This window comes from Centruroides sculpturatus, unplaced genomic scaffold, assembly GCF_000671375.1.
Source record: "Centruroides sculpturatus isolate CEXI.00-Female unplaced genomic scaffold, Cexi_2.0 scaffold47, whole genome shotgun sequence".
In the NCBI taxonomy this organism is placed as follows: domain Eukaryota; kingdom Metazoa; phylum Arthropoda; class Arachnida; order Scorpiones; family Buthidae; genus Centruroides; species Centruroides sculpturatus.
In genome coordinates, this window is record NW_019384385.1 from 852,763 (window position 1) to 880,283 (window position 27,521).

At 30.5% G+C, this 27,521-nt stretch overlaps 2 protein-coding genes across 2 annotated transcripts in view; one reads left to right on the top strand and one right to left on the bottom strand.

The window, feature by feature from the left end:
- Positions 1-317, top strand: part of LOC111618026 (AP-1 complex subunit mu-1-like) — a 60,401-nt gene extending 60,084 nt beyond the window's left edge. The window contains exon 21 of the mRNA XM_023359445.1: positions 1-317. Within this exon, the coding sequence (XP_023215213.1) occupies positions 1-99 (99 nt within the window). The 3' untranslated portion in view covers positions 100-317.
- LOC111618050 (3-ketoacyl-CoA thiolase, mitochondrial-like) lies at positions 315-27,055 on the bottom strand. Its single transcript, XM_023359475.1, has 10 exons — positions 26,732-27,055; positions 7,968-8,134; positions 7,758-7,889; positions 7,569-7,685; positions 7,342-7,489; positions 1,099-1,274; positions 931-1,033; positions 762-859; positions 533-687; positions 315-464 (listed from the first exon to the last, which is right to left on the bottom strand). The coding sequence occupies exons 1-10, from the start codon at positions 26,748-26,750 to the stop codon at positions 380-382; spliced, it is 1,200 nt and encodes a 399-aa protein (XP_023215243.1). The 5' UTR covers positions 26,751-27,055; the 3' UTR covers positions 315-379.
- Between the last annotated feature and the right edge of the window lie 466 nt (positions 27,056-27,521).

Here is a 27,521-nt window from a genome sequence, read left to right on the forward strand (position 1 = left end):
GTGAGATATCTGAAAATAATCGAGAAAAGTGGTTATCAAGCTCTTCCTTGGGTGAGATATATTACACAGAATGGAGATTATCAGCTAAGGACACATTAAACATATTTTAAAAATAAACATTCCTTTAGCTAGAGCTTGGTTATAATTTAAGGAAAAATAAACAAGAATATTTAATAAGTTTTGTATAGCAAAAATATTAATTAATTTTGAGAGTAAATAAAACTGGGGATTTTTAATGAATTTTTTCAATTTGTTTCGTATCACATTGTCAAATGTACATAATATGTTGAAATAAACATTTAATCTTGAAATAATAATTTTTGTAGCAAATGTTTATTGTATAAAAAATTATTTCAAAAAGCCTAGAAAAAAATATTTTCTAAGGGACATTTTCCAGCATAATAGCAATTCCTTGTCCTCCACCAATGCATGCTGAACCAATGGCATATTTTCCTTTTCTTCTCCTAGAAAAAGCAGTAATAGTTTGATATTTCTTTTATAATCATTGTAATAACAACAAAATTGTTTTTACCTTAATTCATACACAAGATTTGCAGTAATTCTTGCACCAGAAGCACCTACTGGATGACCTAAGGCAATGGCCCCACCATTAACATTTGTTTTTGTAGGATCAAGCTTTAATTCTTTCTCAACTGCCAGAAACTGAGCTGCAAATGCTTCGTTAATCTTAAAATAGACATTAAGTCTTTTTAACAATTAGATTACACAATAAGCAAGGAAGAAACGGTATAAAAACTCACATCAACCAAATCTACATCATTCAGCTTGATGTTAGTTTGTTCACACAGCTGTCGAATTGCATTAACAGGACCAATGCCCATTATTTTTGGGTCACAACCTAATTGAATTTTATTATTTGTGTTAAAAGCTTATAAATTAATAATTGAATAAGACTATTTGATAACTCACCTACATAACTATAACCAACAATTCTAGCCAGTGGTTTGAGATTATGATTTTTAATTGCATCTTCACTGGCAATCACAATTGCTCCTGCACCATCACATATTCCCTTCATAAAGTAAGAAGAGTATTTTGATACATTCATGTCTAATAATTTTTTAAAATTTTACTTACAGAAGCATTCCCAGCAGTAACAGTTCCTCCTTTTTTAAAAACTGGAGGTAATTTTGCTAATATTTCCATTGTAGTGTTTGGTCTAGGATGTTCATCTGTATCAAAGACTTCTTCTTTCCCTTTGATTTTTATTTTCATTGGAGCCATTTCATCCTTAAATCTTCCATTATCTTGAGCTAAAAAAATTTTTTTTTTAAATTTATTTAACACCTTATTAATTCATAAATACAACAAATTTTTAAAACCCTTCACTGTGAAGTAATGCTGGACATCCTGTATTTGAATGAATTTCCTTGACTTTCATGTCATAAAAAAGTTTAATCTTGTGATTTATTTAATTTAAATTAGTACGTAGGCACCCTTGATACTAGTTTTATTGTAATAAAATTCACCTTTAGTATGTTTTATATTCTTAAATAACCACTTTGAAAAAATGTTTTGGTTTTCATAAGAACATTTTTGGCACTTATCAAGCCATCTTCATATTCTGGCAAAAATTATCAATTTTCTTACAGAATATTTGTTTTATATAATATTTCAGATGATGGTTTCAAACTTAAAAGTTCCAATAGTAATGTATATTTAATTTTAAGAAACTGAAACTTCATAAATTGCTTAAGTTTTTAATAATTTTTCATATCCTAACTATCATAATGCAAATAGCACTATATTAATAATCTATGACAATTTACTATACAACTAAAACAACCCCTTCCATCTGCTTTATTATGTTTATTGCTTAATTCTAGCAAATCTTTCAAGGTTCAGTTTATCTAGACTGCTTTCCAACTATTTGGAAGGGTGACAAATCATTATTTTGTTATTTATCAATGTTTAATTACAGTCGATTTGCCTTAAGGCAAGGCGACTGTAATTAAACATTGATAAAACAAATTCTCACATTAAGCAAATTTTGCTTGTTGTATTATATGAAAATTAAAAATTTTACCAGAATTCATTAAACTGAACAGTAAACTACCTTCACTACCCCCAAGAAATAAAATTATTATTGGAAATATGGTTATGTTGAAATGCATAAAAAGTAAAATGGTACTGTAATAAATGTTCTATTTTGAGTTGAATCATTTTCTCCTAGTAAGCAAAGACCTCTGATTGTAGAGCAATGGTTTAGAGAAGCCCACCCCTTTAAATGGATATGTGCTAGTTTGCATATCAGGAATGCATACAGTGATGCCAGGTTTGGCTACTTTTTTACTCTTCTGACACCAAACAATCTTCAACACAAAAAAAAATCATGGATTTTTTTTAGTTTTGTTTTGTTTAACCACCATGATGACTTAAATGGTGAATACCATCTCATTTTGTTTGATTTGAAAATCATGTACAAAAATGAATAAATTAATGATTTACTAAAGTTAAATAAAATTAATTATATTTCAAAATATTATAATTAAGGATTAATAGACAATAGACAAAATCCCTAAACTCTGTAAATTATACAACTCTGAACTTGACCCTGAAAATCGTTAGTTTGCTTTATCAAAAATTCATATGAATTGCTAGGGGAACAGTAGTACATAACAAACATCGCTAAACCCGATATATAATATAGCTAAACACCAACCGTATGCCGAAAATCTATCTTTTCTCTCAGCGGTTCTAAATTATTTAAATTAATTTATTTATTTATAATTATTAATGTTAATAAGAGATGGCGCCTAACGCTTACCTCTAGAGCCAAATTGGTTACATAATTCATTTAGTAATTAGCCTTAAACTAGCCCGATAGATTTTCGGCATACGGTTGGTGTTTATCTGTAGTACATAACAACATAAGTTGACTGTGTAATGTTAATGTATTATGATTTTTATAATAATCTATCTATAAATGTTATACAGTAGGACCTCCATTATCCAGATTTTCGATTATCCGGATTGTTCAAAATAAACAAAAATTTTACGAACTTGCTGATTTGCACATGGCGAATTACGACACTGTTTATGTACATGAGGGAATGCATAATTTTTTTTTGTTTCAACAACGTCTCACTTGGCACAGTGATCGTAAACTCTTAAATATATTTTGCGTCGTAATAAAAATATAACTTGACATGCGTATTTATAAAAAATTTTATTTTCAAATTACATTATTTCTATGACCAAGGGCGGCGTAAGGCATGGGTAACGTGGGCCACCGCCTATGCCTCGCGTTACGAAGGTTTATGCATTACTTAAAAGCCGCGAACGCGACGAAAAAATTTTACTCTTCATAAAACGATAAATAGTTTGTCAAATTTTTATTCATAAAAATGCAGTTTCAACTGCTTTTTAATTGATAAAATCCGTCTTATTGCGCCACCAGAAGGCCTTTTAAACAATAGGTAGTCTGTTAGCGTTGTTTAGTAGTAGTCCAAATTCAATACAAACGTTTGTTTCTTAAAAATTTGATCACGATTTAAATACAGTATTTACTTTTAATATTACCGATATGTCATCGAAAAGAAAACGTGTTGTATTATCATTAAAAGACTAATTAAAGCATTTGTTTCGATTATCCGGATTTTTCCTTATCCGGACTACCTTCATCCCCAATTAGTCCGGATAATCGAGGTTCTACTGTATATATAATATTTTGGTAAAAAAAAACAAGGCTGATATCTTGCATTTAAAGCTTCATCCTCGATGTTAAATAGTTCATGAGTTCAAAGTTGGAGAGAGGGAGTTTACCTATAAGGTTCATAGATAAGGGATCTGAAGCGACTCAAAGGCTTGATGGAGTTCATGCAGGAAGCGGAAGATCAGTAGGGTATCCGATCATTGAGGCAACTTTGACTAGGGCAAACTTTCGATGGCAATGGATTCTTGGAAAGACGGACGAACTGTTGTCGTCATCAGTCATTGCCTTTTATTGGCGATCTTCCCTCCTTTCTCTCGTCCTTTTTTAGCAATGTTGCAGTGCCTATGTCCAATAACAATTTCTCATCACCAAGTTCCTGGTGACACATTTGATGTATCATCTTGAAAGTGACTCCATAGAGAAATAAAATCACATCCTTTACAATTTTCACCCAAAAATCTTTTTGTCAATCCTGGACTCTCGCACAATGTTTTCTGTGGCAAAAAAAAATGGTGGTAGTGATAGTGGGTCTGTAAGTGGCTGAATTTTGAAGTTGAATTTATGTGAAGCCATGTGACTTTTGGCACTTAAAACATTACAGCTTATATTTACATCGTTTTTATATTCCAGAGAATTTGTAACTTAGTGAGTTTTTTACAATTTTATTGTAAAATTGAAATGAATTCATTCACTAGAAAAAGTTACCTCTCTTGAAAAATTTGTTTTTTTGGCATTGCATGCTTCATATATTATTCTCTGTAAGTATTTGGTGAAATTATTGTTATTAGGGAATACATATGTATAAAAGTTTCAACTAGGTCAGAAATTAGTGAGTGAAAACTGAGTTATAAGATTTTATCTAGACAGACAGACTAAAAACAAGGATATTGCATTTTTATAATTTTTCAGCATCATTCCTTCATTTAAAAGTTCAATGTTTTATTGGTATTGAAAAAAACAATGAACATGTTTTGACCCTATTCCTAAGTAAATCAGAACATGGTATGAGTAAATTAAAAAGTATAATCTGCTTCAAAATGTAACATCCCAGAAATTAAATTATTTGCTAAAAAAAATTGAAAAATCTTTAGAAGACTGAAGATTGCAATTGTGCATGTTACACAATAACTGCTATGTTGATATTAGTGGACACTAGATTTCATTAGTGTTTTCATGTATCAGAATTTATGTAAATTCAACAACAAGGATAAAATTGTAAATTGGTTACCATTTTTCCAGTTTAACAATATTAAAGAGAAACCAAAAACACTGGAATACACAATATTACGATTATTTTGACTTAATCTGAGTAAGTTAATATCTAACTATTTACATTAAAGTGGATTGATTATGGTGATTGTTTATCATTTAATGGTCATCATTAGCAAACAGAATGCACATCAAGTGGGAAATCCCCCACCCAAGAAAAAAAAAAAATACAAAGAATATTTATCTATTACTTTTCAGCTAAGGTTGAAATCACTGTGAAAAACAAACTCAGAAAATTAAAACAACTCTTGGCTTGAGATATGAAATACACAATGAAATAATTTCTATCAGTCAGGGTAATCCTGGGTAACTCAACTATACAAAAGCATACAAATCACTTAAAGCTCAATTTTTTAACAAGTGGTTGGGTTGATCCAAAAGTTTTAATAGAGAGTTCTTCAGAACATAATGCACTTACTTTCCTAGCAAGAGAAATTTAAAACAAACTATATAACACTTGGTTGTTGTACTGACTAAAAATAGCATCATTTCTATCATAAAATGTATATGCAAATGGTCAATAAAACTAAGTGCTGTGGTAGTTTTTTTTTTTTTTTTTGTAATTCTTGAATTTGGTTACTCTGTCATGTATCAGGTGAGGTTAAAACAAAATGGAAACATCACAAATATGGTGCTGGGCAAAATGCACAGGCACAAAATGTATATCCAGGATTCCAGTATGACACATGCAGGTTGTCTATATGAATCAAATGTCAGCTAAATATGGAATTTTATGACTACTGTACTTTGTTCCAAATGGTACATTTTACAGTATGTTTTATGAATCTTGGTGACTTGCACAGCAAGAACAAATCTATGTTAGGGTTTCATTGATATAAACAAGTTAAATACCTACAGCATAATCCTGGTCACAAAATCATTATCAAACTTCCAAATAAGAGCCAAAACACTATTGCTAACATTCAAGAAAGATAATTATTTACCAAAATTTTGGTGAATCAGTGAAGGATGATAATGATAATGATGGTGGGAGGCTTAATCCTCATCACTGGTAATGAGCAGTAAAGAATAAATGTTTGCAAAGCAAAAGTTCTATGGAGCACCTTTTATTGCCATGCAATTCAACAATAATTTGCAATTTCAGCAAGCTATAGAGGGTGCTGTATAAATTTATAATGGCAAATGAAAGTGAGGCAAGTGTAATATAAACAATTTAATAAAGTTTGACATTAAAAAGACATGTTAAAAAATATAAGAGTTAAGTGAATAAAGGTGTTAATAAAATTTCCACTATCCTACTTATTGGTAATCACTCATCGATGGATGATTGCTTTAACTGAATTTTACTATATACTTTTCTAGTATTTTAGTACAGGGTGATCATAATTTAAGTTTCACTTTGAACCTCCTATAAAATGAATACTACTGGACCAAATTTTTTCAAACCTAGAAATATTGGGTATGTTCGTAAAGTCAAATGAGTTAAGTGAGAATGACGTCATCGTTATTCTTATTTCGTTAGACTTTTCGAACGATTTATTTATAACTAAATGGATGTTTCTAAAATCGAAAATATGAATGTTACTACTGCAGCCTTATCTGAAATATTTTTCTTAGCTTCAGGTGGACAGTTATTTCAATCATTTCACCTTTTAATTCACAATTTAAACACTTGAACAGATTTAGAAACATCGATATTGTCGGGCGCCATTTTCTTAACGAAGTAAACTAACTCTTTCCTTCGTGAGCTTCATTAGAGTTCGAAACGTCATCACCACAGAGTATGCGCACTGAGCGAGACTATTACTTTTTGAACGATTTGTTACTATTGCATTTAACTCATTTGACATTATGAATGTACCCATTATAAAGATCATGAAATTTCATAATCTGCAAAAAAAAATAATTAGCTCAAAAAGTAACCACCAGGGGAAAAATTAAGGTTTATTTCTTGTATTAATATCATAATACATTACAAATAACAATCATAGCAGTAGATGTTCACTGTACTGTCCACCATTTCCAACAAGGCTAAAGTGCAATATCACGCTCTTCACGGTTGCTTGAAGCATATTAGCCGGAATGTTATGAATATGCCGGCAAATTGCATCTGTCAGCTCTGACAAATGTCTGATGTTGCAATAAAAGTTGCTTTAGTGTTGATTGCAATATTAATTTGCACGAACACTGGATATTCATAAAGTGCCTTTTTTCTCTGGTGGTGACTTTTTGAACTAATTATTTTTTTTGCAGTTAATGAAATTTCAGACCTCCTTTATATTTCCAGGTTTTGAAACATTTGGCCCAGTAGTATTCATTTTATACGGGGTTTAAAGTGAAACTTAAATTATAAATCACCCAGTATTTTACAGAATATATTTTAATAATTTTTTTAGTTTAGTAATAACATTTATGACATTATTGATAAAACTTACCATCTTTCCAACGTAACTGAGACTGTAGTGCAAAGTTATCACATTCTTCTCTTGTGATTTTGTACATTTCTGCTAAATTTTCTGCAGTTATTGCCATAGGCATTTTAACATAAGAATCATTTAGAGAATTCCACAAACTGCATTCAATCTAGAATATTAAAGTGTAAATAATAATTCATAAAAACAAAATTATAAATATATATAGAATTGCTTTAATGAAATATTGCCTTAGGTTCAGATCCAAATTTCACTCCAAATCTGGTCTCTCTCAACATGAATGGTGATAAACTCATGTTTTCTGTTCCTCCAGCTAGCACAATTTCTGATTCCCTCAGGCAGATTTCCTGTTCAGACAAAATTTTAAATTCAGTGGTAAATATTTACCTAGTCATTAATATTATAAATCATTAACATGCCTGAGCTGCAGAAACAACGGCTTGAAATCCAGATCCACACAAACGATTAACAGCTAGACAGGGAGTCTGAATGGGAAGACCTAACTTTAAGGCAGTGTGACGAGCAGTGTAAATTCCATCTGGTGACGCAGCCTTTAACATTGTATTAAATAATGACATTTGTTATAAAACTGATAAATTTACTTAATATATGCTAAAAAAATTACTTACCTGGTTTACAATACCAAAAATAACAGAATTCACTTGCTGAGGTTGTACTTGAGAAGACTCCAAAGCAGCTTTACCGGCTGTCACGGCAAGCTCGGAAAGAGACGTGTCTTTTAGACGTCCGCCAAATGCGCCAAAAGGTGTTCGTTTAGCTCCAACAATAAATACTCCTTAAAATAAAATATTTATGGTAAATATACATAGAAAAATTTCATATACAAATAATAAACATCTGTAATAAAATTTCAAGAGGCATCAATAATTGTCTCATTTTCCTTTTCTAGAAGAGCAGCTAAAAGGAAAAAAAAACAATTCTTTGATGAAACTGAGTTTTTAATTATCTTTGAAATTTTCTGTTATGTAAGAAATTTAATAAAATTCTTTTAAATTTGATTTTGAATTCATGGTGCATCTTGGTATTTAAGATTTTTTCGTGGAAGAAAAAATTTTATTAACTTTTGTTAAGTAACACCAAATTATAAAATACCATGAAATAAAATTTCCAGCAGCTTTATCTCCATGTTCTTCTGCAGATGCAGCATTAAGAGAGTAAGTTGTAAGTTATCATAATATTGTCTTGAAATATGCATTTTAAATGTTAAAATGGAGTTTAAATGCTTGTTACCAACAAAGCTCATTTGAGCTAACAGAATTGTTGAATAGTATAGCCAAACACTTATTATTAGTGCATAATGCAAAACATGCTCTGATGATTACTGATAGTTGTTTTAAACTGCAAATACAGAGAGCATTGATTATCCGAATATTGATCAACCGAAATGTCAATTAACCGAAATCTTTCCAGTCGGCAAATTTAAATTTCCGCTAGTGCTGTGGTACTGCAATCTTTGGCTATGTCTTGGGCTACTCCAATATTATTTTTGTTGGTATACATGTTTTAGCTGGCAGCATGGCATGACCATGAGAGGGTACTTAAGGACAAGTCAGGATTTGAATAAGTTTCAAACATGGGATAGGTTAATATATTTTTTCGTACATAATTGGTTATCTGAAAAATCGATTTTCTGAACAACCCCAGTCCCCAATTGATTCGGATAATCGATGCTCTACTGTATGAGACGTTACCAATTATAAGATGAGCCATAATTTCTGCTTATTATTTATAGTCACATGCAATCTGCAGTACAATTTTTTTTGTAAGCAAAAAAAGTTCATTGTAAGTACATTTTTGTTAATAAGAAAAAGTTTATTGTCATATAATTTGTGCAACATTATATCATCTTTTTCTTGTAATGCTAGCAATGAAATATTGTAATTTATTAAATGTTCTTAAAAATTGCATCATTTTCTAACCTGATTACAAGTGTTAATAAACGTCCCATGCACATTTGACAAACCTTTATCTCTGGTAATGTTTAAATTTCGGGAACAAACGTTTTTGGCTTCACCCGAGGTCTGCTTCAGGTTAAATGAAAATGAGATTCCAAACTTAGAATGACTTTTTGGAACAACTTTGAACATTTGAGTTTTAAAATAAATTGGAACATATATATGGAGATTGGAAGAAAGCGTCATACCTGAGTATATGTCCAACATAATTATATATAAGAGATATGTAGAAGACATATTTATCCTATGGAAAACAGAACCTAACGTCAATAATTTTTTAAGTCGCATGAACAACCCCATATGGACTGATCCAATTAACTACCACCAATGTCCACTTCTTAGACGTCAAAACCAGTATATATTATAAACCCGGCTATGTTCCATGGTTTATATTGGCAAACTCAGCCAACCCTTACACTTATAAAGTAGTGGCATTCTGAGTGTTAGTTAGAAAAGCTTATATGCACCCTTCCAATTGGAGAGAGAGAGTTATTGAACTACAGAATCTAGGGCACATTGTGATGGGAATGGTTTGGTTTGTTTGAGTTGAGGAAATGCAACACTTGGGCGATCTGCCTAGGGGAATGTCTTCCGGCAGGTTTTTTTTAAGGGAAATGGGCCCCTATTTAGGCATTACAGATGTGGAGAAAACCCGAAAAACTCCATGTGGCCAGCCCGTCCAAGCAAGGCGCAAACCCACGACCAAACTCCCAGTGTTAAGGATACAAAGACCACTTGGCCACTGGTGGCCTCCAGTGTGATGGGAGTGGTTACAAAAAAAATAACTAATACGTGGATTGGCATGGACCTATTCCAGACTACATGTTACACAAGTTACCCCAAAACTCAAAGGGCTCACAATGGAGAATGGAATCAGGACCCCACCAACAGACACACTATGGTTGAATACAATCAATGATTTCATGCCTTGTATAAAGAAATTGCAACCAAAACAGGCACCAAAATAACTTACCAAAGGTCCCCCACTATATATACCTTATTGCACAATGCGAAAGACAAACAGGACGTTCTCAGGGTTTACAGTATCCTGGTGAAGGATGACAGAGTAGGCATGACATGGTGTACATCAGCTCCACTAAATGTTCCATCCAACAAAGAGTCTGAGAGCACAAATACAACATAGACCATGCTCGTTACACCACTGCCCTATCCACCTCTACCCCTGACCCAGAGGTTCATGCAGACCTATCCAACACCAAGCTGTTAAAAAGAGCCTTTCACATTGTATATTTCAAGGGCCTCAAGACCCTTGAAATATATAGGGCTGGCCTGACAGGGAGATGTATAAACTCTAAAGAAGTAATGCACTATCATATGCCTGGCACTACATATGTGAAGAGCAAGAAATCGCCAATGCTCCACAGCACGCGCATATGTTCCAATTTATTTTAAAACTCAATGTTCGAAGTTGCTCAATGATTGAAGTTGTTCCAAAAAGTCATTCTAAGTTTGGAATCCCATTTTCATCTAACCTGAAGCAGACCTTGGGTGAGGCTGAAAACATTTGTTCCCGAAATTTAAACATTACCAGAGATAAAGGCTCGTCAAGTGTGCATGTGGATATTTAATAAATTTTTTTTAAATATTCTCAAATCTATAGAAGAAATTAAACAATTCATTATAAAGCAGTTCAATGACAGTTTAAAATCTATTAATATAAAATAAGTCTGAATTTTTTATAATTCAAGTCAGTCCTAATTTGTACAATTGAATTATGATGGTAATAGTACACTCTTGCTAATCTGACACACCCAGTAAGATTGCCTAAGCACTTCCATAATCTGAAAAATATTAGTCATGTCACAAACCTGTTTTCTCAGGTTTTTATTTCTGTATACAGTATTGCATGTCAGTGCACCATATTATTTGACAACCTCCAAAGAAAATCAGTACCAAAGAGTGATAGGCAGACCTTTAACACTATACACTCTCAGTAATTAGCATCTTGCTAATCTGGCAGCTTTCCCTGCAAGGAATGGGAGGATTAACAAGACTCTAATGTATATTACAAAATTATTTTGAGTACAAACAGTTGGCTACACTTGCTAATGGTACAGTATAACAAATGTTAAATGTAATACTGTAAAAAAGAGCAATAAAAAACATGCTATATAAAAATAACTCTTAAACTTTGTGCCATTACTCTCTTAAACTGAAAACAAAACTATGCAGAGCTGCTTCCCTTTGGATTGTCATTCTAATCACAAATTTAAAATTTATAAGTTAAATAAAAATAAAATTGACTCAATATTAAGATTGTAATATTTCCTCACTATGATTTTTGATTGCTATGAACCTGTCTTTGTGGTATTTTTGTGAATCTTTGCATTACTAAAGTATCATAATTAAATTACTCCTTTATAAGGACTTTCTGAATCCATCACTGGAACAAATTTTCTCCACACGAACAGTGAACAAGATAAATCTCGTTGTATCAGGAGGACTTTCAGTTTTCTTTAATTAATTAAAGATTGCATGGTCAATGTGTCAAGGTCAGATACTATTACTTGTTATCATCATCTAAACTAAAACTCTTAAGCTAAGTTTAAAACATATCTTAAACAAAGACGTGCTTGAAGAAGTTTGTTGGAGACCCAATAATACTATATTTTGTACAAAGGTAGAGGTGAATTGATCCATCACCATCTCTATCTTGTAAACAACAATAAGATATATCTCATCATATTTTATGTCAAGAATCCTGAACATGATGAAAAGTATAATTTTAGAGTACACTTTTATATTGTGAAAAAAATTGTCATAGATTATATGCAGCAATCCTGCACCATAGAAGTGGGAAGGTATTTAAAACAAATTTCACAGATTATAGGCAAGAAATTACATTAACTATTTTACATAAGCAAAAAGAATAAAAATATATTTTCTTGATTCAAAGATGCACTAAGGTATATTTCTCTCTCATTTTTTTAAAAATTCATATGAAATACTAATCTATCTGTAATTATCTACATTGGAAATAATAATAATAATACAGAGATATTTCAAATTTCATTCATTACCAAATTGGTAATTTTTGTAATATTGCAAAAGACTATATGTAATGAAATTTATTTTCTCATATTTAGAAATTTAAGTCTAAATTATTTTAATAATTCAAAAGCTAACTTTTTAACATATAATTGTATGATCTGATATATCAAAAAATAATAAAGTTCAAATGTGTCAAATTTAAAATCTCAGCAACAGAGAAAAATAGTGGTATATTTTTAACAAAAAGCTATAATGAAAGAGTTCTTAACAAAGATATAGTCTGATTTGCTTTCATCTTAGAAACTGTAGAACTTTTTCATGTAATAATTAACATTGATTCTACTAAAGAATCTCACAACAAAGAAAACTATTGAAATTATATATGCCTTTATAATCTGCAGAAAATGTACGTGTATAGCAAAAATTTGAGTGTAATCTATAAAACGTTAATTATATTATTATTAATGGACTACTGTAATGATTAGCATTAAATCCATAGAATACAGTTTTCTAATGTTTGTACTTTAAAAACAATACAACACTGGTAAAGAATATTACCTGATTTATTTATTCTAGTATATACAGAAATTATTATAGATGTTAATTTAGCAAATTTTTGTTAACCTTTAGCAAACTGATTATATTTAATATTTTTAGTAAAATACTAGATCATCTGTGACCCATTGGGTCACTTACTAAGTTACTTAAAATTTGTAAAGAACAGAAGATACTGTAATAGGTAAAAAAACATTTATAGATGTATATTGCCTCCACATGTCTTGTTTTATAGATTTTCCCTCAAAATAAACCTCAGATCATCTCAGTTAGATGAGAGATGATGATGTAACCCATGGTGTGGAGAGCCTTTTTTTGAAATATTGTACATACCAAGTGATACTATAAGAACTCATAGCATGCACTATTGAGGTAATGCTTGAACTCAGCTATTATTATTTGTTCTTATATTTTTATTATTATTTTTATATATGTTTTACGCTTGTATCTTTATATTTTCATTTATTTATAACCTCAAAGGTCCATTTATCAATATTAGAAATATTTATTCTAGAATGTTTTAAAAAATTTTTGTTCTAATTAAATGCAACCTACATTCAATCTGTATTTTTTTCCTAAGGAAGGTCAGTAAAATGCAGGTGCATATCAGTCAAAGGATTTAGAAATGTATAGATGACAGACATACGGCCATTCTATTTATATAATTATATATCAGTGGCATGCAGCCCATGGAAGCTGTAGAAGTGCTGCTTCCCTTGTATTTTTCTAAAATATAAATACATATTGTGTGTGATTATTTTCATAAACAAGTTCTTATCTCTTTGTTTCATGTCAATGTATTATTTTAGACTAAAATAAACTGTTTATTTTTGTCATTTCCAGTATTTATTTATAATTTTTATGGAAAAACAGCTTCCATATCATCAAATGTCACTGCACACCACTGATATATATATATATATATATATATAATAAATTTTAAACAACTAGAACTAATATTATCTAAGTTATAGCCAAATTTATAGTTATGAACTATTACATCTATGATTCATTGGGCCACCTAGTACTCAGATGTTACAGTATGCAAGATAATTTCAATTCAATATTGCAATAATAATAATAATAATAATTTTGGTACAATAATTTCAATATTGCACCAAAATTAACCCATTGAATGATTTAAGTATAGTTTTAAGAAATTAATTGGAAACTTTAAAACGTGACATCATACAGAATGCTCAAAACTTGAATCTCAATACACTTTACAACTCACGTCTGAACATCATATGCCATTTCTCTGAGTTAGCAGCACTACTATGTAACTCAGTGACTAAAATAAAGTCTTGTTACAGCATTTCCTAGAAATAGATGTTGGACATGCTGATAGTGATAGGGTTATAAGTCAATGCAATGTAAAATTTGAATGACTTAATATTAAAGTATACTGAAGTTCAAGATTTGATTGTTAAGCATTTGTTTACAATGTAACATGTGTCATTCATTATTACTATTATAAGTGAGCAACTTTCACAAAGCTGTATCTCTGTTAGAACAATGCTCATGTTCATATAAAGATTTTTGCTTACAATAACCTATATTATTGTTACTCAAAATATTTCCCTGTCCTCCTGACCCACCCTGTATAATCTACAGTGTATATATATAATATATACACACACCAGTACATACATTATATATGTGAATAATTTCCTAGATTCATTATTAAACAGGAATGATGTTTCTGACTAAATGTACAGCCTGACAATGACTGTTTAACAATAACACTATGTCAACTGCCATATATCTTCGGACTATAATCTGGTGATAATAATTATAAATTACTAATAAATTTGACCTTAGAGGGAGGTGTTAGATGCCATCTCATATTAAATTTAATAATTATAATTTAATTAAATAATTTTAATAATTATAAAATTACTAAATTTAATCTATCAGCAAATTATAGCCAATGATATACAGCAGTTGAAGTAGTGTTATTGCAATATATCGGGTTTAGTAAGATGTTTATATTGACTGTTTAACACTGGAGGAAACTTTTGCTAGTATTTATTAACATTTTCCTGCTGGATTTTTGATTTGTTTGTTTACAATTTCCAATACTTAATATGATCTTTATTTTTCAAAATTATTTATGTTTACGCATTAAAATTTTTAGAATTTATTCACGCTTTAATTATAAACAGATAAACTACTTGTGTTTACAGCCCATAAGTTGTGTGTTTAAAAGACTACTTGAAAAGGTTTAGGTTATATGCTGATTTTAAAATGTAATTACAAACTTGTGCCTGTGGAGTAAATGGAGCACACATCCGTCCAACCTTATACCCTGTGCCTGGAGGTGGCTTATGCAAAAGCCACCTCCAGCTTATTCTAGCAATTATCTGCAAAGTATAAGCCATCATGTAGATTATATGCATAAAAATACAACACTGTGATTTTCTGATTTTGAGAGGAAAAAACACAATAAGAAAATAATAAACAATTCTGTAGCTTTTGTGTGAAAACTCATACTAATCAAATAAACACAAGAAAGTCAAAATCTGGTTACACATCAAGAAAGCATTTATTATGTGTATTTACCTATTATATTATGAAACTCAATGTATTCAATGTGTTCTCTCTCATTTTCAATACACAACTGTACTGCATTCAATGCAAAATTGCAATATATGTAGTGCATTAACTAATGATGATGAATATATGAAATGTTCAGAATTTATGGCTATTTTGTATATATTGTTAGATAGAATAAATTATTTTCTTTTTAGGAGAATAAAATTAATTAATTATTGGTAATTAAACTAGCCAAATATTGCTTAGCACTAACAAACATGAAGACTATACTTGAAAAATTCCAAGAAAAAGCTTTGTTCTTTTTTTTAAAGTTTTGGAATGGAATAGTTTCACAAGCCCTTTTTCCATTCAATAACAGTTTTAAAACATCTGCACGGACTTCTTTAATTGAAAAAGCCAAGAAATCTGTTTTGTAGTTATATACTATATACAGTATGTGCATGCATATTTGAATATGTATATGCAAACAAGCATGTAGCATTAAGTGATATGAATAATCGCTTCAACAATCAATTAAATAAGTTAATAGCAGAAAAAGGTCAGAACAGTCATCAGCATATTTGTCAACGATACAAAAAATAAGAGTAAAAAATGATAGCTACTTCTAAGTTACCTGGAAGAATGTCAGTAATTACATAGATATGATATTGTATCTATTGGAGAAATAGAAAAATTAATTTTGCCTATAAAAGAAGGTGATGTGATTAAATATTACATTCACACTGAAGAAATATTTCAGATATAGCATGATACCCATATTGCTACTGGCCATGGCAGTAGAAACCATATGGAAAAGAATTAAGTATGAAATATAAAAATATTACAAGGGAGATAGATGATCATAATTTATTTGAACTTATGTGAAATCTGTCAGAAAAACAGAATGTTCCTATGAAGGCTTAGTAGTTAAACCAATTTTACATAATGAAATGAACTCAATATGTCAGGTCGATCTTTTATCGATATGCAGTCGTAAGCCGATGAGCAATATAAAGTTATACTTGTGTATCAAGACCATCTAACAAAATTTGTTCAACTGTTAAAAACCAAAAGGGCTGAAGATGTAGCATATGTTCTTTTAGACATTTTTACAATTTTTGGTGCACAGAGTATTCTACAAAGCAATAATGGCAGAGAATTTGCCAATAATGTCATCAAAGAACTGTGTAGTATGTGGCCTGAGTTAAAAATGGTGCATGGAAAGCCCAGGCACTTACAAAGTCAGTAGAAAAATGTAATCAAGACATAGAAAATATGCTTAGTTCTTGGTTGGAGACTAACAATACTAACAAATGGTCAGAAGGATTAAGTTTTGTACAACTGATGAAAACTTGAGCGCATCATACTGGTATAAGTGCAGTCCCTATGAGGCCACGTTTGAAGCAAAGTTAAAAGTTGGACTAAAGAATTTTATACCCAACGAATCATTGACCAACATTAATACGGAGAAAGATCTAGTGATTCTTTTTAAAACTATTGATGAAGTAAGTCAAAGTTGCTCAAACTCTGAAAGATCAGGTACCGTCCAAGAAAACATTATAAAAGATTATTTGATAATGCCACCCTCACATAGCAATATAACTTGTGAAGCTCAAAGACCTAAACTAGGATGTTATTAGTATTACAGAGTCAGTGAATGATAAAGAAAAAATCCAAACAGTTGATGCAAAAATAGAAGAAAAAATAAGAAGTGTGTCTAAAACAAGAGAAATGGCTTTGTTTAACCTTAAAAAGCAAGCAGAAAAAATGATTGATACATCAAATTCCAAATACACAACAGCTAATGTTGGAGATACAGTAAGGATTCATGTACCAGAAGTAGATCAATCCCACAGTGATGGAAAAAAATATTTCAGGTGTTGTTTTTGTGGTCAAAAGATAAAAACCTTTACAAACTGGGTACCAAACATGGTATATTAAATCTATTATATTCGAGAAACCAATTTACTATTTGTAAAGAAAACTTCATTTCTGTTGGAGATGTACCAGGTGCAGAAATTTCGCTTAGAGAATGTGCAAGAATGTCATCAATTTCAGGAGACCAAGGCTATAGTCAATGCTGCTGCAAAATTGGTTGCAAATCTAATAGATGCAAATGCTACAAAGAAAAAAATTATGTAATCCCAAATGTCATCAAAATCTTAATTGCTCGAATAAATAAACTAAAAACCATTTAATTTTTTAATATAATTTATACCAAAAATGGTTTTATATTTATACCAATTCCAGAAGTTTCCTGTAAGTTGATTTTTCATTGTAAGTTGATATAAATTTGTTAATAATACTTTTCGTTAATATTAGTTTAATTAATACGGTTAATAAGGGGGTGCTTCAGGCGTTCAACGATGTTGGCATGAATTTTGAGTGAGCTTATCTTCAGAAAGAAGAAAGATTAGTTAATGATGATTTTGTGGCAGTTTCAAGCATATTTATTAATAATTACATAGATTTTACTTATTATGGCTGGAATTGAACAAAATCCAGGTCCTTTATTGCATTCTCCATCAAAGAGAGGACGGCCTCCATTGACCAGTAGTAGTAACGCCATTAAGGTGTCTAAATCAGCCAATGTGGAAACTATGTTCTGTAAACAACCTGCGAGTTCTAAGAATACGGAGAGGAGTGCAAAAGTATATGAAGAAGAGAGGGAAAATAATTTTGAGTTGATGGAGAAGGACGATAGCCCGACCACAGCCAGCTTACAACAGTTGTCAAAACTAATTCAAGCCTCACATAGTTCTACAACTGAACAAATTTTGGAATGAAAACAGAAATTAGTTTGATACATTGGGACATTAAGGATTTTAAGACCAAGCTTGGTTCATTGGAACAGAAGGTTAACTAATTAAAAACAGTATTACAGGACAGACAGGAAATTGGAAGCTCAACAGTATTTGACAAATAATATTTTAAATATAACCAATCAACTTAATCTGATGTTATTTGGCTATCCAATGAATGATAATACAAATATTAAAGAAAGCTTAATAAATTTCTATAGGGAGATACTGAAATTGACAGAATTTAAATGGAAGAAATTATAGGTTCTTATATTATAAGAAAAGCAGAGCCCAAGATCCTAAAAATTACATTAAGTACTGTTCAAAGAAAAAAAATCAAATATTATCAGTCTTTTCTAACTACAAAAAAAGTATCCCATGATGAGATTTATAGCAATTTGTGACTATTTCCTGATCTCACTCAAGAGACGAGGGATCGTAAAACCAAATTCTTCTGTCTTATATAGAAGCAAAGAAAAACGGTATGCAAATTCAATTAAGAAATGATTACGTCATTTATAAGAATAAGAAAATTACTTATAGTTTTATAAAGAATTGCTTGGTCGATACTAGATCTTTTTTAGATGTAGAAATCAATTGACTAATTTATTTACTTTTGTGAATACTAATGTTAACAACAATAGTAGCGATAATTTTGACGAATTACATTCATCATTGAATAAAGAATCTGAGATCAAGATCATTAATTGGAATACCCAAGGTGTTAGAAAAGTTTTTTTCTATTTATTTCAAAAACTATCAGTGATGTATGAAATTATAGAACTAGAAGAAATTTGGATTACCAAACTAACTGTAAAGGAGCTAGATCTCCTGCAAGCATTATTTAATTATATTTTGGTTCCAGCAATAAAAAAATCTGGAGTTGGTAGGCCAAAGGGAGGAATTATGCTATTAATAAACAAATCCTTGAGAAATTTGGTTTATTCCTATTAGAATACTGACCTAATATTTGTAATAGTTAAATTAGAAAATCATAAATTTAATATGTTCCCCAATGGTTATTTGGCAATAATTACTAATTATACTCCTCCCTACAAAATGCTCCAAAATCCATTTCAAGAAATCGAGAAAACCTTTTTGAACTGGTTACATTTTACCTTGTGGTTAATTCTTGGGGATTTCAATGCCAGAATTGGAAACGAACGTGATTCTAATTATAACAGGAATAATCAGGTGGTTTATAAGAAGTCATCACAATACAGGAATCAACAAGAAAGGAAATTTACTAATTAAATTTGCTGAAAGTTATGATTTTTTATTTTGTAGATGATTATCCTGGTAGACACACGCTTATTTTGACGAGAGGTGCATCGGTGATTGACTATATATTATGTTCTGAATTCATCTTGGACTATTGTGTTGGATTCAAGGTACCGTACTTGATAATGATTTATCAGATCACTTTCCAATATAGTTAACTATCAGATCAAGTACAAATTTACCAATTTCTAATGAGAAGATAAGTAGAGTCAATTTACAAACAAAGAAATATAAATATAATATTAAAAAATTTGAGTCTGAAATAGGTGATAGAATGAAACTAGTTCAAAAGGTGGGATTCAGAGAAATTTATAATAAATTAATATAGTCATTGAAAATTTTGCTTATTGAATTGAGCCCACAGAATTAAATACTTAAATAAAATGACATCTAAGTTTAAACAGGAGTGGTTTGATCTGGACTGTTATAGGGACAAGAGACTCAAAGAATATATACTCTACCATAATTTTGTGAAAATAGAACAAGAAAACAATTAATTGAATATATTGGTATAAAAAAAAAATATAATAATCTTATAGAGGCAAAGAAAAGAAGCTATTTTAACTTGTTGAACAAAAAACTATTAATAGACAAGAATAATACTTTCTTCTGGTCAATAGTAAAAAAATATTGTCCGAGAACAAGGATGGAAAACCAGGATCATATTGATTTTGTCAAATGATTTGATTTTTTCAAGGAGAGAAAATCGGATATATCAATTAGTTTATCAGAAATAGATGTGGTTATAATGTATGGTGAGGAATCCGCCAATACAGGCCTCTAAAATAGTAAATATTATTAATCTACTGCTGTTGGACCTGATTTAATACCAGTCAGTTTTCTAAAACGATTACCAACTGAAGCAGAAGTTTTGGCACATAGTTATAATTATATATATGAACATGGTATTTTTCCTGAATCGTGGTGCTCTGCATATTTTTGGATGATATTCAAAAGAGGTGATAGGTCAAATTCCAATAATTATAGACCCACTGTTATATTGTCTACATTAAGAAAAATCTTTACATCAGTTCTTGCTAATAGGTTCAATCAATGGATAAGAATGAATTCTTTGATATCAAACTCACAATTTGCATTCGTTAAGAAGAGTGGAACGGAAGTTGCAACTTTTGTATTGCTTTCAATTAATCAAATTCATCTCTCTAGAAAAAGACGCAAAGTCTATGCAGCTTTTTTAGACCTAGAAAAGGCCTTTGATTCGATATCAATAGAAAAACTGTGTGCTAAATTATAAATACATGGTGCACAATATAGATTCATTATTTATAAAAGTGATTAAATCTTTATTCAGTCACTAATTAGTCACAATTAAAAGTAGTAAGAATACTTACTCTCCTTTTGACATATGTGGAGGTCTCTTGCAAGGTGACCCATTGTCACCTTATTTATTTAATTTCATGATCCATGATATTGATAAACAATTCAATAAGGAAGAAGATGGAATTCTAGTGGGAAATCAAACAGTCCATTCAATTCAATATGTGAATGATGTGGTATTAATTTTGACTACTAAAATTGGTCTACAAAGAAAACAAAATCAGATGCAGAAATATTTTTCCCAGTTGGAAATGAAGATTAACCCAAATAAAACTTATATCCTTATATTTCAAAGAGAAGAAAGAATGACTAAACAGGATCATAATTTTTGTCTTCTAAATGACAAATTGAAAGTAGTTGAAGAAATTTCACACTTAGGAATTCACTTTACTTCAACACTTATCTTTTGGAAAACAATTCCAACAAGTTCAAAATAAAGCAAATAGAATAATAAATAATTTAATTTATCTACTAGTTAAAATGAAGATTAATTCTATACAAAAACAATTTCATCTTTTCATCAAGAGTCATAAATTCAATATGTTTTGCTCTCCCAGTGTGAGGCATTTGAGAACCTGGATCTAGAGTGCAGTAAAAAGGGCAATTAAATGTAAAAATTTTAAATAGAAAGATTAAATTGTTTTGTTAAACCATGGGAAGGCAGTAAAAGCAAATTTTTATCTTTCCAACATCTTTACATTTCCTCTGATGGAAAGGATGTTGAAGTTCCTGATTGTTCCTGTTTGTTGAAGTTCCTGATTGTTCCTGATTGTCCTACAGATTGTATAATCAAGAGCACGCCCAATTGGCCAGCATCTGTGTGAGAAGATACTCAAATTCCCTATGTTATGGTAGAATTCCGATCCAGCCTCAGAAACAAAGGTTCTCTAACCCAGGTAATTAATATCTTGATGTAAGCTCTCATAATATCTAGAGAAACTAGCATTTACACTTTGTGTAGCTGGATAAATTCCATAATACGCTAATAAATTTGAATTTGAATTTAATACAGTAAATAGTATTTACTTTTAAAAGATTGCATGTTGTTTTTAAAATACTTTGAAACAATTCACAAAAAATAAATAATTCTAAATGAAAAAAGTGAAGTTTTTTTTAATCAAATTGCCTGAAGAGAATGTAGCTTTATTCATAATTTCTGGCCAATTTAATAAATTAATCAATATTTATCAGACTACTTGCCCATTTTAGTCATTATTCATAATGCCCTATTAATCACTTGGTTCATAACTTATATACAAATGTTTTCCTCCCACCTGTAGTGTTAACACATTTAACGTTACAAACACACGCACAACACATCTTCCATTGGGTGATCCGTGTTTAGTACAAAGACTGAATTATATTCATCAAAAAAAATCTGATAATTAAAACTATACAGACTTTGACCTCTCTCAGCAACAATCAATATTTTTTAAAAATAAAAATATATATATAAATACTTTACCGTGTTTACTTTATCAATGCTGTATCAAGTCAACAATTTCTTTTAGGAACATTTTGTTGTATTTATATGTGTATAAATAATAAATTCATTATATAATTCAATACGAATCATCATAAATTATATATATTTCGCACGGTTTTCCTCAGATCAGATACGGCTCTATCGATATCTTCGTCTCTCGTGTCTCGTCCCGTCGTCAGTCTCAGAGTGCTTTCCGCCAATTCTCTCGGAATTCCCGACGCAATCAGTATGGACTGTTTGCTGCAGAATTTTATCTATTTTATAAGAGTAGAATTAAGATTTTGATTAAGTATAGTAGAACAAAAATTACCTATTGTTACTATGACAAGCCGCTCCCACGCTTGCTTGAATCGTGCACGTTTTTTCTAAGATATCTTGGCCTAAACGTTAAAAAAAGAATTATTAAANGAATGCATGTACTGTAAATACAGTACATACTTGTAAATGTATATATTTTAATATGATTTTATGTGCTTTAAACATTTTTCTAGTGATATTACGACTTCAATATTTGTGGCGGACAGACGTAAAGTCGAATAAAATGACTTAAACTTGATTTTTATTTTTCCATATACTTTTTTGACAAACAACGTATAATCGGGAACGACGTAACTTGAAACGATGTAAGACGAGGTATACCTGTATAATAATGATAAGAAAATGTCTGTACTGTACTGTACATCAGTACAGAGGCAACCATGTTGGGCCTAACTACATGTTGCTAACATGTATTTAGGCTCAACATTTAAAATACAAGCAAATTTAAGTTTTGCTTTTTGGAAATTGAAATTTTTTCAAGTATTCTCAATCTGTGCTTGGTTGAACTCACAGATGCAAAACCTGCTAATACAAAGGGTCAACTGTATACATACAAGTATATAATTAATTTATATTTGTTTTATCAAAAGAGATAAATTGTGGTCATATTTTTATTCTTACAACATGAAACTAAAATGAAGAAAACTTTTTGTAAATTAATGATTCATTACTTAAAAAAAGATAAATTAATATAATAGTTTTATAGATTTTATTTATCAAATAGTCCATAAATATTTTTCCATTTTTCTTTACATATTCCTATGATATCATTCAAATCAAACAGGAATTTGAACTTTGGTACTGTTATTTCTATAACTGCTATTACAACAAGCTTTAAAATTTTTATTACTAGTAGATAGAATATATAAAATTTATTTTAAAAATTAAAACAATGATTTTTTTTAATTAAAATGTACACAATTTAACAAAATTAATTGATTATTTAATTTTAAACTGACAGTATGAAGAGTCAAAAATATAGAATATGTAGTATATCATCAAGTAAATTATATAACTTGCAACAAAAAGTTTTTGTTGATTATGCTAAATAAATTGAATTTTGCTTAAAACATTCCTCTATAAATTTCAATAACTTCTACTAGTGTAATTATTGAACTGCATTTTTTTTGTTATTTACCTCTGAATTCAATTCAAATTGAATTATCTACAATGAATAAAATAAATAATGTAAAATTCTATAATATTATGACACAGACACCTTATGTACCAATATTTATTGTTTTACAAACGTTTTCAACCTGATCTACAGGCCATTATCAGGCATTTTGAATTCTCTGACATAAGGTGTGTGTGTGTCATAGTATTTAAAGAATCTGAGTATATATTGAAAATCTATAATATATATCAGAATAAAAGAAAATTTTAGGAAAATATGAAAATCTGTTTTTAATCACAAAACATTCAGTCATATGCATAATTGTATTGGGATTTTGTCTTCTCATGATCTATTATTCCATATTAAGCAACTAATGTCAATCAAAATTCTCATTTTACCTTTAAAATAATTAAAAAATATCTATAAGAATTTATATTCTCTTGTGATGATGATGATCAGTGGCGGCCTTAGGGGGTGGCGAGCAGGGCAATCACCCGGGGCCTCGCGCAACAACCAAGTAGAAAAAAGTTGATATTTAAAACTTTTTATTTTATCCTTGGCTATTAGTTATAACAATAAAATAAATTTAATTTATAGTACAGTATATATTAATATTAATAAGTGCCTACTATTTCAATTCACATACTTTGCACAAAGAACAAGGGCCTCGCAAAGATCTGTCGCCCAGAGCCTCGCAATGGATAAGGCCGCCGCTGATGATGATAATTTATTACAAAAAACTAATATTCACAGAAATCTAAGAATCTTAACAAATACACAATCTTAAATATCTAATAAAATGGCAAAAAAAATTATACCGAAGAAGTGCTTACTAAAGTGAGACTGATTAAATAAAATAGAATTTTCCTTAATCCTAAAAATTAGCTTTTTATTTAAGAAAAATAACATTTTTAATTATATAAGCTTGCTTCAAGTAGAGCATTTTTAAACTTTGAATCGGTTATCATATGACCATCTGTTAGATAATACAATTATCAGGGCTGCCTTGATAGGTGAGGTGATTAAGCAACTATCTCAAGTAGTAAAAACGTATAGCTAAAGTAGGAAAAAATAAATAAAAATAATAAACCAAATATAGCAAAGTTCCATAAATATACTTTAAAGTTGTTTAGAAATAGTTCATACAAGAGTCTCAGCAATAGAAATGCTCTCTATTGATAATCATTCTAGATTCAGGAACAGTAAATATCAGTTTTGCTACAGGTGCAAGTTATTGAAATGCAAATGAACTTTGTATCTGCTGAACTTATGTCATCATGGGTGCATAGTTGAAGAGGCTGATGTCAGTGCTTGAGAGCTTGGGTTCATCCTCTTCAAATGTAGCTACTTCTCCAATAAAAATGGCCTCGATTTTCTTCATTGTTTTAAACTCCTTGTCTGTTCAAAGAATTCTTTCAAGCTTTCTGGAAATGATCCGTGTTACTGGTCCATTGGCTTGACGCAGATCCTGGGTATCAGCTACAATACTGAGGGCATCACACAGTTGAATCCCTGCAGTTTCCAACTGCATAATTGCAGCCGGCAGTCTTCCAAACCAAGATTTGAGATTCACTTTTCTAAAAAGTTGAATAATTATCCTTCTCACATAGCTGGATTATCTGTCTTAAGATATACAATTGATTAGTTTGGTTTTATTTGATTACAGCAACACGATATATGGGAATTCTGCCAAAGGAAAATGCCTCCCAGGCGTCTTTTATGGGAAACTGGCCTACTAGTTAGATGTTACTAACATGAAGAAAACCCAGAAAACTCCATATGACAACTTGTTGGCCGAGGCGTGAACCCACTACTAATATTTGATGGTTTTATCCAATTGGCCACTGTGGGTATATACAATTGAAGGTAACAAAATTTTTTAAAAATTAGCATTTATCAAAAGTAAAAGCAAAGGTTCTGTACTTACAGATCTTCCTTTTGAAAACCTGTGCCAAAACTTCTACTGTTTTAAGCTAACACTACGGGTCAAGCCAACTAGCATTGTCACTTGGCAATGGTGGACAAAATTATAAAAAAACACCAAACAATTTCAAACTGTAGCAAAAAAGGCTACAAAATCCCCAAATATTGCAAAAAAAAAAAAAAAAGGCATTATACCATATTTTGATTTATAGAAAACCTATCCCAAAATTTCGGTCAAAACACAACTGTATAAGACCTATAAAAACCTTTCATTTATACTCAACAGGACCCAAAACATGCCTGTGCAAAGTCAGAGGTTTAATCATACTCAGAAAAAATTTCCAAGGCATACTAATGAATAACATTGGAAGACTACAATTATTATTTAACTTCAAATAGTAATATTCTAGAAAAGTATTTTCATCACTTATATGTATGTATATTTGAAACACTTCTTTTAGAAATCAAAATTTATTATTATGTATTTCCTAATTTCCAATTTATTTACCAACACACAATATTAGCTGACTTTTTTTTTACTGTTTATATGAATAACTTTGAGATGAATTTTATCATCATTTAATTGTCTAAATACTTAATAAAAAGGTTTTTTAATGACGATTAATTCTTTCAATAATAGTCATGTTTCAAAATATTAAAATTATGAAATTACATCCTTATATTTTTATTTCTCAATTATAGAATATTGTTTAAGTATTAATTTTGGTCTAGACATTGAGATCACGTGTCTACGTCTACAGACTTTGTCGTGCAGACATTTTCTGACTGTGACACAATTTAACGATTATGATTTTATAGCAAACCCTATACCTTAATCGTATATATAAATAAAAATTGGGTCACAGTTTTATTCCTTACAAGGCGAATTATAAACAGGAAACAATTGGAACAGTCACGTGGCCGTCGCTACTAGACGACCCGCGAATAAGCACGAGCACAGCACGAGTATTAGACCAAGACAGTGCAATTAATAATTAATTAATGTAAACTGAAATACACTTATTATATATTAAAACTACAAAATACTAACCTCTTACTAATGCAGTCATTCTTTCCTAACAATTACTTTTCTCTGCCTACTTGATACGTGACTTCACCGTCTCGCGTAACGACCGAAAGTGGAGCTTATTGCGCCACTCGCTAGTTCTGAATTTAATTACCGAGTGGTAATCCAATACTATAACTTAACCCCAATCTGTTAAATTCAAATACGTGTACTGTAATTTCACGAAATACGTTGATTTTTAAATAAATTTTATCTAATCGTGGATTTTCGATGTGACGTCATTGATTGGCTAAGGGTGCGGCGAATTTAGTAGCGAGCGATATAGTTCTCGCAACAAGAAAAACATGCACAAGCGAGAAGCGAGAAATCTCGCTGGCGAGAGCGAATTTCTGGTTCTCGCTCAGGGTTTGATATTTATCGCGTCTCGTCTCTTCTCGCGACATATTCTCGCTCGCAACGCTCGGAGGTGGAGCTTATTGCGCCGCTCGACGAATCGGAATTTTCAAGCGAGAAATATGCTAATAATTGTAATTATTTATTTTGACGTAGTCATAATGACGGACTGCAATTTTAATATTTGTTTAATTTAAAATATATTCTCTCCACCTAAAATTAGTAGTGTCTTACCCCTATACGTAATACATTTCCTGTTAGCAAGCTCCTGTATATCATACTTTCCCTGTTAGCATTAGAGTCGTGCCGTCATCTAACTCTTTACAGTGGAAAATTTTTTGAATTAAAATAACGTGATTTCCGGTTTGTGTCGAAAGTTCATAATCAGTTAATCGGGACCGTCTACCCTTATATCTGGTCT

Bases quoted from the DNA above. Each gene is read 5' to 3' on its own strand.
- LOC111618050 (XM_023359475.1), bottom strand. The intron at 7,490-7,568 runs GCAATATTTCAT...TTAATATTCTAG, and splicing joins AATTTGGATCTGAACCTAAG to ATTGAATGCAGTTTGTGGAA. The intron at 1,275-7,341 runs GTAAGTTTTATC...AAATTTTTTTAG, and splicing joins TCAGTTACGTTGGAAAGATG to CTCAAGATAATGGAAGATTT.